Below are 13,229 nucleotides of genomic sequence, written 5' to 3'. Positions count from 1 at the left end.
TATACCATCCTCATTCATGGATATGTAAGAAAAAAGCTTGTAAAAAGTTGTCCGCATCTTGGTAACCGTTATGCATGAAAGGGTTAAATAAAACATTTTCTTTCCTAACCTGTGATGACCTGACCAAAGAGCTCTTCAGGAGTGTCTCCAAAGAAAGGCACACAGCCCACCAGGAACTCATAGAGGATGATGCCCATGGCCCACCAATCCACCGGCTTCCCGTAGCCTTGACGGAGAATCACTTCTGGAGCGATGTACTCTGGAGTCCCGCAGACCTGCCAGGAGGGATGTGGAGGAAAGACATCCGCGGAAAGAGAGGAAAGGCAGAGAGATGTGGAGATCAATGAGAAGCATTCTTCATGATTGTAAGGTGGAAAAAAAAAAAAAAAAAAAAAAAAAAGGAAAAACTTTAGATTTGGTCACTTCATCCAAACGTGAAGCGACTAGCTTTATTTGTCTTTCTTTTTATCTTCACTAAGAGCACTGGCAGAAAGTAAAAGAAAAACTAAGCCATCTCATAACTAAGTAGAAACTGCTGAAAAAAATATGTCCAGGAATTATTTTAATATTTTGAAAAATGGTATCTGATGGAGTAAAATGGGAACCATTACATAGTCTCTCATTTTGTATTCATTTACTGAAGGTTTCACTAATAACACTGTAATAACAACAGTCTGTTATTTTCAGTAATAATGTGCAGTTGAAATGATCTGGCCTTGAATATCAAATGAATGCACTTATGTTTGTGTTTTACAGCAGATGTCATTACTTACTGCATGACAAATTCTCTGCTGATCACAATCTCCATTACAAATATTAAAAGCAAATCTGTGGCCTGGACTGTTCACAGATGTGAGATGATTACTGTTGGACCAAAATAGGAGTTTTGTGTAGAAAAGCAAGTGACTGCTGGGCTGGTCAGAGTGATTACGGTTCAGTTCAGAGAATAAACAGGAGCTGTAATTGCAAAATGGGATTGTAATGAGATGGTGAACATTAATGATTCAGTGATTCAGGCTGAACAGGAAGCATTGTGATGCAGCGCCTTTTTTTGGAAATGATTGATTTTGCCAGACAACCGGAGACAAAAGCATATTGCAAATGGCTGCTTATCAGCTACGGTACTTTATTCATACAGCTTCTAATTAAAACAAAATACCAGCAACCAATGAATTTGATCAAAAACACTGTCATTACTGAAGCGATAAGAAAGACACTCTTACTGAAAATGTGGTGGAGAAGATATAATTGTATTAAATTGGATAGTCACTTGCAGAGTGTCCTGCAGTTAGATGTTAGTTTTTCCATTTGTTCATCTCGACTGTAATTTATTGAGCAAACAAATTGCTATCTTTGTGTTGGAATACATAGTTTCCTACCATGTTTGACTCATTCAATAATTTTTACTGTGTAATAAAAGCAATTAAATTAAATTAATACAAGAAAATAAACACATTTAAGTATCGGTAAATGTGATTTATTACTTCCATCTCTGACTTTACCTGTTTGTCCAGGAACTCCCGAGCATCTTTCTCGATGTGGCCTTCATACAAGTTGGTGGTGAGGCTCATTAGACCCATCTTTGACAAACCGAAGTCTGTGAGCTTAATGTGTCCCATAGAAGTAATCAGGAGACTAGATGGAGAGAAGAAGCAGCCATTCTTATTTCTATCACGAGCGTCCTCTGACAAATGACCAGTAGAATAATCTGTAAATAACACTAAAATAATAATACCCTGTTGTAAAGTTTTTTTTTCCCTTTAAAACTAGGCTACCATATTATCAAATAATTACCAATCAACTTATTTACAGTAACAGTGTTTTGCATAATTTGGAGATGTGTTCATGGCCGTTTGTGACGAGAAATTCCAGTATTTACATTCCCTTTTCCACAGATGCTCTCAATTCTCATGTGGATTATTGCCTTTTTCCAGCTGCTCAAGGATCCACTTGTCTTAAGTTATGTTTAAGTGTTGTTCTGGCTTTGCTTTTATATCATTAGATTTTCATGCTTTTTTCCTTTAATTAGCTGATTTATTCTGGAACTGGGACAGTGCTTGACTAACCTACTTAGCCTACGGTGTAGCAAGTTGACCATTTTGTAGTGCAGCTTGAAATTTCACAAATTAATTTTCATATCCTGTGTAATACACAACAAATTCATCATAAGGCACTCTAAAAGTTGAACATGTAAGGTTTACACTATAACAGTCAAAATAGACCATCATGCATTGCTGCCAGCAATTATGCTAAAGGAGCATGCTAATGCTAACATGTAGCTTTTTATTTTGATGTTCTAATTAAATAAAAATGTCTGAGCACAATAAGATCTAAACTGTGGCCAATGTCCTCCTTTGCTTGAGGAAAACAGTAAAAGCAACTGTAGTGAAACTTTAACTGTGGTCTGTATGTTAGCAATTAGCTGTAATGTAGCTGACACTACAGCTAATTGCAAACAGTTGTGCGTGAGCAACAACAAATGAGAATGCTATTGCTTGATCATAAATTAGTTCATTTTCAGTTAGTTTACACAGGATTATAATCTGTGTTTATATATGTGGGTATGGGTATTTCTTTAGACTATAGACTGAGCCTCTGTAAAGCTTCAATTCTTTGAGGAATTGAAGCTTGATGAGCGGTTCTGTCCATCTTGACAGGGTCATGTAAATAAAAAATGGGCAAAGAGGTGGCAAAAAGGGGGCTGTGAGCGTGGAGGTGGACGATTGATACCCATGTAACTCGCTAACGAAGCTAATCAGGGGCTAACAAGAGCTAACTCACTAACAGAGCTAGGCAGGCTAAAGTTACAGAGTGCTGTCAGTTAGCTAAAATTTGTGATTGCTATGTGTACATAAGTATGTTACCTCATTAGAACCTGATTTACTTGTTTTTAAAGATGTTCCTGTTCTGAATTGACCTTGTTGCTTTTATTTGTTTTTTTATTGTTGTTTTTTCTTTTTTGTTGAATTTATAAGAAGTTTATTTTATTACAATTTCCACCTTTCGTCTTTTAGTTTGTACTGCTATGTTGGTGTTTTTCTGTGCTAGCAAGGTATTTTTTATTTGATGATGACTTAGTTTAGCATGAATAAAAAAACATTATTTCTTTTGATTTGTTTACGAAAACCAGCTATTTACACATTTACATTAGAAAACATTGTTTATGTAAAGAAATTAATTGCAGCTTTAGAGACTCACTTGTCAGGTTTTAGGTCTCTGTGAACGATTCCGTAGTTGTGCAGATATTCAAGGGCCAAAACGGTTTCAGCAAAATACATTCTTGCCAACTCCACAGGTAGAGCCCCGATGTTCTTCAATAAGGTGGCACAGTCCCCCCCTGAAAAGACAGAAACGTCACTACCTAATAACTTAGAATAAATTAAGCCATTTTTTATTACTTCAACCGGAGCCATGCAGTTCAGGCCGAATCCTTTGAAGGCAAGATGGATTATGATTTCTAATGAACGATATCTGATTCTTACTATCTATCTCTGCTGCCACTAATTCACAATTCCTGTCTGCAAATGTACAAACCACTAATTCACACCCACCTTTGACACCTCAGTGATGATATTCAAACCTGTCATTATTATGCAGCTAAGATGGACTTGACAGCTGCAAATGCATAATACTGACATTAAAATTCATCTTTATGTACATTTTGAATGACCTTTTCTGATGAAGCATCACAACCGTGTTCTTTATGAATAAACATCAACCTAATGTCAGTCAGTCAGCTGTTTTGTGGACAAAATATCGATGTCTACTAATGTTTCTGCAAAACACTGACTCATTTCTGTTTCTAGATGTGACTGAAAACCTTTCACAAAAAAACGAAGGGTAAACAACGTGCACACAGAAGCTTTTGAACCCTCTGAAAAAAATGTGGAGAAGAGCATGAAAAATTGTAAATGGTCTACTACCTATTAAAGAAAAGTAAATCCATGAATGTATATTGTGATGTTCCACAATACCCTGACCTGTCTTTCTTGACTAGCTGGATGAGCTTCTGAAAAAAAATCAGGCAGTCTAAATGAATTTGATTTATAAAAGCAAAATGAGCTTTTTGAGAATGATATATCCTCTGTGTTGGGGCTTCAGCATCACTGCAAGCGTAGAGATATGTCATGTTAGCTGGTGGTGCAGGACACAAAGCGTTCATCTTCTTACATGAATGTGCCCCAGATCACCTCTGAATGTGGTCTGACCTACTGGATTTTGAATCCTTTTTAAAATTAAACCATCCAGGGCTAAATCCTTTTTTAAAGAAAAGAGTTATTCTAAAACTTTGTATTTCTTTAGTTCAGTGATAAAGTGCAATACTTATAGTATTATTAGTATGTAATTTATTCAGGTTTTTCCTGCTTAAACATCAGCCTGCTAAATTATAAATATCCCTTCTGAATTTCTTACCTTCCACATATTCCATGACCATGCAGAGATGTCGCCGGGTTTCAAAGGAGCAGAACATGGAGACAACGAAGGGATTCTCTGCAAAGGTGAGAATGTCTCTCTCCACAAACGCCTGTTGGATCTGGTTCCTCAGTATCAGGTTCTGCTTGTTGATCTTCTTCATGGCAAAACGCTGACGCGTTTCCCTGTGGCGCACCAGATAGACGGCACTGGAAAGCAAAGAGGCCAGAAGAGTGCAGAACAGATGAGGAAAGTTACAAACAGAAAGGAGATATGAACTCAGCAATGAGCCTACATAATCACCATGTTGACTTTTCAAGCTGATATTCACACTTTAAAATCTCTGGAACAGAATTTGAAGGTTAAAACTAATAAGATATTTCCACTGTCTAACAAAAGGCAACTCTTATGTGATAATAGCATTTTTGCTCTTGTTGATCCTACACTAAATGTTTATTTATCATAAACACATATACAGTACAAAAACAAGGATGCACTTTTGTGTAACAGTAAACCTTGTTTGAGAAGGAGCAGAAGGAAGCCCAAGGTTTATTTTGCACTAATTTTTTTAAGAGTATTCCAGACATATTTTAATAGACTTGAGTTTTATTTGCTGATTTACCTGATCCAACTCTAAAGACGCATTACGTAACTTTCTGACCTGACAACTCCGCGTTCCAGACATGTTCGATGACACAGTGACATCTATCATGTGCATTCATAGAGACGCTGCTGCCCAGCAGCGTCCCGAGGGTGAGAAACCGCACTATGCAACCTTTTCATGTGTGAAGCTGCGTGATGTTGCAACAGAGTTTCACTTCATGCTAGAAAACCTCACTGGCTGTTTTGAACGCGCACTGACGCTGATTTAGCAAAGAAATGCAAACAGATTAAAAGAGAGAAAAGAGACAAAACAAGGTTGTCTTTTGCAGGCTGGAGAGAACTAACAGGTCAGGTAGGATGCCAGATGGATGCCAAACTAGATGTCAATAGTGGGTGCGGTGGGAAAAATGGCAAAAGTTCTGTATTGCGTCTTTAAATGGTTATCATCATCATCCTATATGAGTTTAAAACCATTTGATCATAGCTGTAATCGAAGCTTTGTTTGTGAGCATGGGTGATGTTTACAACTACACTGTAAAAAAGAAAAAGTTGGGTGAACTTAAAATTTCAAGGCAACAAACTTTGATAAAATTTTAAGTTGAACAGCTAAACTAAATATTTTAAGTTTTGCTTTTGAGTTTGCTCAACTCTAAATTAGGATTTTTTACAACTCAATTGTAAGTTCCACTAAATTATAATTTTATGTTGTAATAACTTTTCATCTTTACTTTTGGTAACTGTTCCAAAAGTTTTACCAACTTAAAAATGTACATGGTTATAACTTTTAAGCCTTACTTGCTCTAACTCTTTCATAAGTTGTAATAATGTATCATTTTACACTGTAATAACTCAAATTCTTTCACAAAATCCACTTGAATTTGATTAAGTTAGTATAGCAGAATAATTTAAGAGTAATTTAAAATTGCACACTGCTAATGTAACTCAACTTCATAATTTAATTTCAATCACTTGTCTTATACTTATAATCAAATGTATAAATAATTACAGATGCAACATACATCCTCAAAACCTTAGTTTTATTTAAACTAGCAGCATTGAATCAAATAAAAAGGCAAATAAAACACAGCTTGTGCTTTTATCAATATAAGAAAAATAAAAGACAACTTGAGCTCATAAAAAAGAACAGCTGGATAGTCCCTATCCCAGCAGCCTTCGGGTGAGAGGCAGGGTACACTCTGGACAGGTCGCCAGTCCATCACAGGGCTATCAGATTTTTTAAAAGCTTTAAACTCAGTAGTATCAGCAGATGATGGTTGTTAATTTGTTTTTTTTTATGCATTTAAGGATTGAATTATTAACTCAGAGCTTCCTCGTGAAAATTGTGCACATTTCACCCAGTGAACTGAGCTGAGCACATTCGGTTTTGTTTCTGTCGGTCACCAGCTGGGGTATAAATCTCTCGCCTACCCATAAGCGCCATTGCTGATTAATTTGATGGTCTGAAAGTCCTCCTCACATGGTGGCTTGATGGATCTCCCTTTTCCCTGGAAAAACATCCAAACATAATAAAATGACAAGTCAAATAGAAAAGAGTGATTTGTTTTTACTTGGCTGTGAGACTTTTAGTTTGTACAATGTGTGTAAAGGCATTCCTTTTGCAAGTACAATCATGATAAATGAAGATGCTCCATCTTTTAAGGCTTAACATCAACAAACAAAAATAGGAAACAAAAGGTTGCAGCTGTTTTATGTTTAAATTGATCAAATTAAAGAATTTTTTGACCAATGAAACTCCTAATTTTCTTTTTCAATTGTTCACTTATAGATTTATTGGTGTGCTTAGCATCATTATCCACATCCCATGCCAGGAAAGAAATTTGGTCACGTTGTATCTGTCAGATGACCTCACATTTAACACTGAGTACTCTGGAATAGAGGTAAATTTATGGTCGACTCTCAGCCACTGGACCTGGACACCTTGCAGACACTGAAACAAGTCTAAGCGATCACCCTCCACTGCTGCGCTTGACAGTTGCTTGGAGGTGTTTGTGCTAATATGCTGTGTGTTATCGTCAGCTCTTTCCTGGGAACCTTTCCAAGCTATCCGTACTTGTTCAGTCGTTCTCTAAATGGTTCTGTCCTGAATTTATATATTTATGTGAGCAAACTGAGGAGTCTGAGATAAACATCGAACATTGCACTAATTTCCAGGTCTACTTGCAACTGTTGCTTCTCTAAGAACACTGGGTCTCATTCATCAACATCTTCTTACATATTTTGTTCAATTTGTTCGTAAGTTTTACTCATTTGGCTCTATTTTGTAAAGACACCAAAAAATGGCCATAAAAGGTACATTTGCAAACATGGATGTGAGGCAAAGAAGGAAAAATAACAACTATAATTATTACAACAATGTATGAAAACAAAGAACATTATTAAATATATGCACTGAAGTTTTAAAATCAAACATTTGGTTAGAAATCACTAAACAGGGAAATTGTAATTATAAAAAGCAGCATTATTTACAAATGGGCCCAAAATTAGACTGAGAGAGTGCAATCTGGTCCATGAGCATATCAGGACACACATCTTGGTGGTGTAGTGGGTAAAGTGGTACACGGTAGAATACCTTTTCATCTTTCATTAAATAATATCCATGCTACAGTTTGTAGCTGTGTCCAGGATCCTTTTAAGATGTTGTGCAGGGATGGAGAGTGTGTAAATGTGATGCATAAAAAACCTCTAGATGTTTCTGATGGTTGGTCAGTTGGATCAATAACCAGGCGATCAGGGCGGTTGTGGGAAGGGAATGGATCCGGTGATGGTGCTTTAATGCACATTTAATTACAATAATTATTCCAAAAAAAAAAATCTGAACAAAAACATTACTGTTTTATTTCATCATTATTTTAATGAAATAAACAGCAGGAAACAACAAAAACACAGATTTTGTTCAAACTGATGAAAAAAAATTAGATTTTCCAGAGGTGCTCACACGTTCTGATGTTTAGTTAATGAAATGCATGTGATTAACAGATAGTGGTGGAGGCGGATTGATCCTGATAACTATAATATCAACATTGTATGTACTAGTATGACAACATCGATACTTCAGTGAAAAGCTTGGAACTGTCAGAATCTTCATAAATAAAAAGGATAAAGTGTTTTTTGATGGATTTGTTTCACAGCTGAATCAAGGCATCGATACGCCTTGATACGATTTTTATGTTATATTGTTATTGTTCATGCGTTAATGAGTTAAATATTTATTTCTCTTATCATTAACATGTTAATTTTGACAGCCTTATAAAAAAAAAGTATTGGTATTGATATCAATATCAGTATCGGTATCGGTATCTGTATCGACGATACTAGCCCTTTATTTACTTGGTATCAGTTCAATACCAAATCTTGCAGTATCGTTCATTCCTATTGGCAACATCTGCAGCTTCTTGAGGTAGCAGTATTATAAAGTTTCATTTTTACACACTAGTTTTGCATTTTGGATTATTTTTTAATTAAAGAAATTATGGCATGGTGTAATATGTTAAGTCATAGGTTTTATTTATTTATTTTTTGTCTTGTCCAGCATAGAGATGCATAGTGCATAGCGATGATCAGGATTCTATGTTCTGCTGAGGAAATTTACTTTGCCAAGGGGAGCTTTATAGATATAACGCTCACCTTGGTATTCTGGATTCTTCTTTTATTTTTATATTTATTTTGCATAATTGTTTGCATTACAGAGTTATTATTGCTGACTGGACTGGAGATGATAGAAGAGGGACAGAAAGAGAACAGAAAATAAGAGAAAACACCTCATAGAGAAACCGTGAGAGAGAGAAAACCCTACATAAATATACATATACATACACACTCATACACACCCACCTATATACATTATTATTATTATGATTATTATTATTATACATTATTATATATAATTTCCCTTTGGGGATTACTAAAAGTATTTTTCATATACACACATACACATATACACATTCCCCCTGCAGGAGGACGAAACCATCTACTGTTAGGGGAACCCAAAATTAACAAGCTAAATCAGAAAGGTAGAAAGAAAACTGCTGTTAGGTTAGAAATAGGTTTTATTTTCTTGTGTTGTAAATCATAGAAATGAAAGAGGTGTGCTTTCTATGATCGCATGTGTGTGAAGGTGGTAATTCATCACCTCTGCAGAGTCATCCGTCTCTGGAGTATGTGGACCCTCACTGTCATAGCTGTCAAAGGTCACGATTTCTGCAGAAAAACATGCAGGTTAATAAACACAAGGTTTTAATGCAAAAAGAGACATTTTTCTTGTACTTAAACAGCCAAACTGTGTGCACCTTCAGCAAAACAGCTCGTAACAATACAGCAATACAACAAAACATTTTCCTGCCTTTCTGTTGATCTTCCTCCTCCTCCTTAAAATACACAGGTTTTACCATTCTTTTGCCAAACAGGGAAACAACCAAATGATGATTCAGTTTGCAAATCACCAGCGTAGGTTTTAAACTTCATTTAAGCAGAGAATCACATAATTACATATCCAGTCAGTTTCTGCTTTACACTGAAAATCTTAATTGTCTCCATGAGAAACCAAGAAAAGAAGCAACAGTGAAAGTGTGAATGTGGAATCAGCTGCGTGGGTGTGCATGACAATGCAGGCGCTGAAGACAACGCTACATCTAGATACCAAGTGGCACATTGTTAACAAGTCAGAAATAAAATCACTGTCGTTCTTTTTTGTTGATTTAATTTGAACCATTTAACCAATCAGGTAATGAGCAGCTCCTGATGGATTATTAAAGGAGCAGACGAGCAGATGTGTGGGCTGAGTTTAATCCGTAATTAACTAAAACGAGCAAACGTCACCACACTGCCAGGGAGGAAATAATCCGACAGATCGGACTTTGTCTTTTCCATACATCTACATCCCACACACACAGTGATGCTGATAATGCTCCAGTTTAAGCTGACATGAGATAGAGACAAAAAAAGACGATGCAACAATCAAAACATAGTTTCAGTTCATTCCTTTCATTTTAGAATTAAAGAGATAATCACAACAAGTTTTAAATATGCAGTAAATTCCCCATAATTCTGAGTTTCTGGAAAATATAAATTAAAATATAGCAGAATATAAAATATAGCATAGTGTTCAGCGAGTATGTTGTCTACCAACACTCGTGTTTAAAATCTGGAGAATCAGTCAGTAGAACTTTAGTGGATCATACAATAAAGTGACACTGTTAAATTTCTGACGGGTATCTTTTAGATCACTAGGCTGATAATAAAGAAAACAGAAAATACTCAGCAACGATGGTATAAAGTATTCCTTCACACTGCCTCTGTTGAATGGATGAAATCAATAGAATTTCTTCCATATTGTTTGCAGCCCATCAGTTGACAAGAGTAGTGCAGTCCATCCGATGAATATCTGGTCTCGACAAACGGGATCGACAAGCGACAGCGACAGGGAAAAGTTCATCAGCGTCCAGGATAAACCCGACACACGGGACGCGACTAACAGCTACGACGGTGTCGTATGCTCTCGTATCATTTGTCTCCATGAAATTTGATTGGTTCTGATATTAGAGGGAAATTTAGCATTTTCACTGCAGTATGTGACAAATAAAGCGTAAAGAATGACGAGATGGGAATTTTTCTCAAACTGACAGATATCTTTTTACTTTTTATTAATTATTAATTAATTAATAATTAATTATTAATTTTACTTTACAGAAGAAAAAAAACAACCTTGGGTTCATCACCCATTGTAAAAAACAATGAAACATCCTGGTGAGTGTCGTCATTATCTAGGCCCATCTAGAAAAATCCATGTCTTACTTGAACAGTCAATAAAACCGTCGCTGAAATTGGTTGTAGTGCCACAGGACAGCGACAAAAGTTGAACATTTTTTCAACTTTTTTGTGTTGCATCGTGAGCCCATTTGTACACATCTACATGATCAAGGGCAAAATTTCACATGCATAAATGCCACCTTTACCCTGACTGGACAAGTGCAGCGGTTTTCACCTCACTGTGCAAGTGCTGTAGGATATGACTGGAGAAAAGGCGACGTCGCCCCTGTGTGTCGAGCCAATAAGACATCAAGATGATTGCATCCACCCCTAAAACTCTTTCTCCCCTCCAAAGTTTATCGGATGTACTCAGGATTGGCAGGATATTTTCCAAAAGACCTGACTGGAGAGAAGGATGTACTTTATTATCTGTTGATTTTTTTACCCAGAAAATATGTTAGCCGTTATGTTTAAGTTACCATGGTGATTTACTCCGGTAAGAAGTGAACCAGCCTCGTAGGACATGAAACAGTTACGTCGATAAGAGAAAATTCAGTTTAGTAGTACAGGCCTCAGGTGTGACACCGGAGCAGGAAGTAAATAAAAGCGAATACACGATGGGATAAACTGTACAAAAGTTAACTGAAAACCAGAGAGAGGACTGAGGAAATAGTGCAACACAGAAATCAACAAAACCAAAAAGCTGACAGACCCGACACAATCACATCAAGATACAGTCATAGCACTCAAATCCCAAACTGTTTTCTTGTCAATTTTTGTAAAAAAAAAAAACCCAAAAAAACAGTAAATATCATAAAAACCAGTGATTCTCAGATGCTGTTTGTGGTTTTTTTTTTAATACTGTACTTTGTTTTTCCCCTTTGGACAGACACAGGCTGGGTGTTTACAGCTGCTTTCAGTCTTTATGGCGAGTTATTGGTTAATCTCCTGGCTCCAGCTCTGCACTTAACCAACAGACATGAGAGTGTTATTGATCCTCTCATCTACAGTAACTCCTGGATAAGAAACTGAACAAGAGTTTGGAAAAGTATGCCTGCAAATAAAAGACCTAACTCTTTATTTCCTGCCTGGATGGCTTGTCTGATAAAGGCACAGATGTGACTGAAAAGAAGGTGCATTTTCCTTCCCTTACCCTCCAGTGGATCTCTGGTTAGCCCCAACTGACTGATGATGTATCTTGGGATGTCTGCTTTCATTAGCTGCCCCTCCTTGGCGTGGTCCTCGGCAGCCTCCAGTAGATGGTAAAACTCTTCTGGGTTGAATTCCTGGATAGATTTGAAGAGGTAAGGAAAGTTAAAACACATGAGCAGATGTTTTTAAACCTAACATGGCTAAAAATCTGGTATTGGATGTGCAGATTTATTGATTTTATATGTGCAAATGGTGCAGCACAGCATTAGTCAGGCTGCCTGCTCATGTAAATGTGTGAAATTACAACAGTATGTCTGATTTACAAGCAAAAAACCTGGATGTATTTCCACCTGCAGCAGTTTCATAACTGCAAACAACACGGCTACGGGGCTGTCAAACAAACACAATCACTGTTAATACTCCTCCAAACTTCAAATTGCATTTTTCTCCCAAACCTCTTTTCATCCAAAACAACAGCCTTTTGTCAGGTCCTATGGGATTCGGATTCATTCCTGTTGTTGGAGTAACATTTTGGTTAGAAAGCCTGGGGCAGCCAGGATCATTTCCTTTCCCGCTTTTTCATTTTGGCCCCCTCAGACGGAAAAAAAAGAGGAGGAATTAACCCAGCACTCTGACAGTTAGCTCTGCTGGAGGAAAGCATTCTTGCAGCTAACAGTCTGACCATGTGACATTTTCACCAAATCAGACCTTGTAACTGACTTGAATGCCAAATGAATATTATCTGTGTAGGTATTCTCCTCTCTAACTCAGGAGCCTCAAGGATCTAAAGTCCTCTCCATTTCCTACCTGACCCCATCGACCTCTTCTGACAGTTGCCTGGACAACAGACAGACGAGACTGGGGAGGGTTAGGAGACATGGACCCCATAGCTGATGAACATAAAAGGCCATCAATCAAAGAGATGATATTCAGAAGTGGCTAAATGTCACATGTAAACAAAGAAACTAATTATTGCCAGGCAGATCAATGTAATTCATGCATCAGTATGTCAGGACACAGCTTCACCTGACAGCTGACTGTTATATGCTGAATTACACAGAAAACCATGACTTCTGTCACAAATAACAGCACATTCCTGCATTCTCAGCACATCTCAGGTATTAGAAATGCTGTGGTTGAAAGGATAAACATGGGGAGAAAGTGAACGAACATCAGCAGATGTTTCCAAACGGGAAGTACATTTCTCTTCTTTATCTCCTGGTTTATCTTTTGCTTTCATTGCTCTCAAATCCAGTGACTCTTTTGTGACTTTGAAGATCATAAAAATCTATATT

At 36.9% G+C, this 13,229-nt stretch overlaps 1 protein-coding gene across 1 annotated transcript in view; it reads right to left on the bottom strand.

Moving 5' to 3' along the window:
• The window catches only part of mast1a (microtubule associated serine/threonine kinase 1a), a gene marked incomplete at both ends in the record, with an annotated part of 116,637 nt that overhangs the window by 18,233 nt on the left and 85,175 nt on the right, over window positions 1–13,229 (bottom strand). Inside the window, 7 exons of the mRNA XM_079264581.1 lie at window positions 110–275; window positions 1,503–1,635; window positions 3,199–3,337; window positions 4,414–4,622; window positions 6,445–6,521; window positions 9,167–9,234; window positions 11,936–12,068. Coding sequence (XP_079120707.1) covers window positions 110–275; window positions 1,503–1,635; window positions 3,199–3,337; window positions 4,414–4,622; window positions 6,445–6,521; window positions 9,167–9,234; window positions 11,936–12,068 — 925 coding nt within the window. The remainder of the gene's footprint in view (window positions 1–109; window positions 276–1,502; window positions 1,636–3,198; window positions 3,338–4,413; window positions 4,623–6,444; window positions 6,522–9,166; window positions 9,235–11,935; window positions 12,069–13,229) is intronic.

The sequence above is a fragment of the Telmatherina bonti genome (assembly GCF_933228915.1).
Source record: "Telmatherina bonti genome assembly, chromosome: 3".
NCBI lineage: Eukaryota > Metazoa > Chordata > Actinopteri > Atheriniformes > Telmatherinidae > Telmatherina > Telmatherina bonti.
The sequence above is the reverse complement of the archived record's forward strand: the minus strand, read 5'-3'. Positions and strand labels throughout refer to the sequence as shown.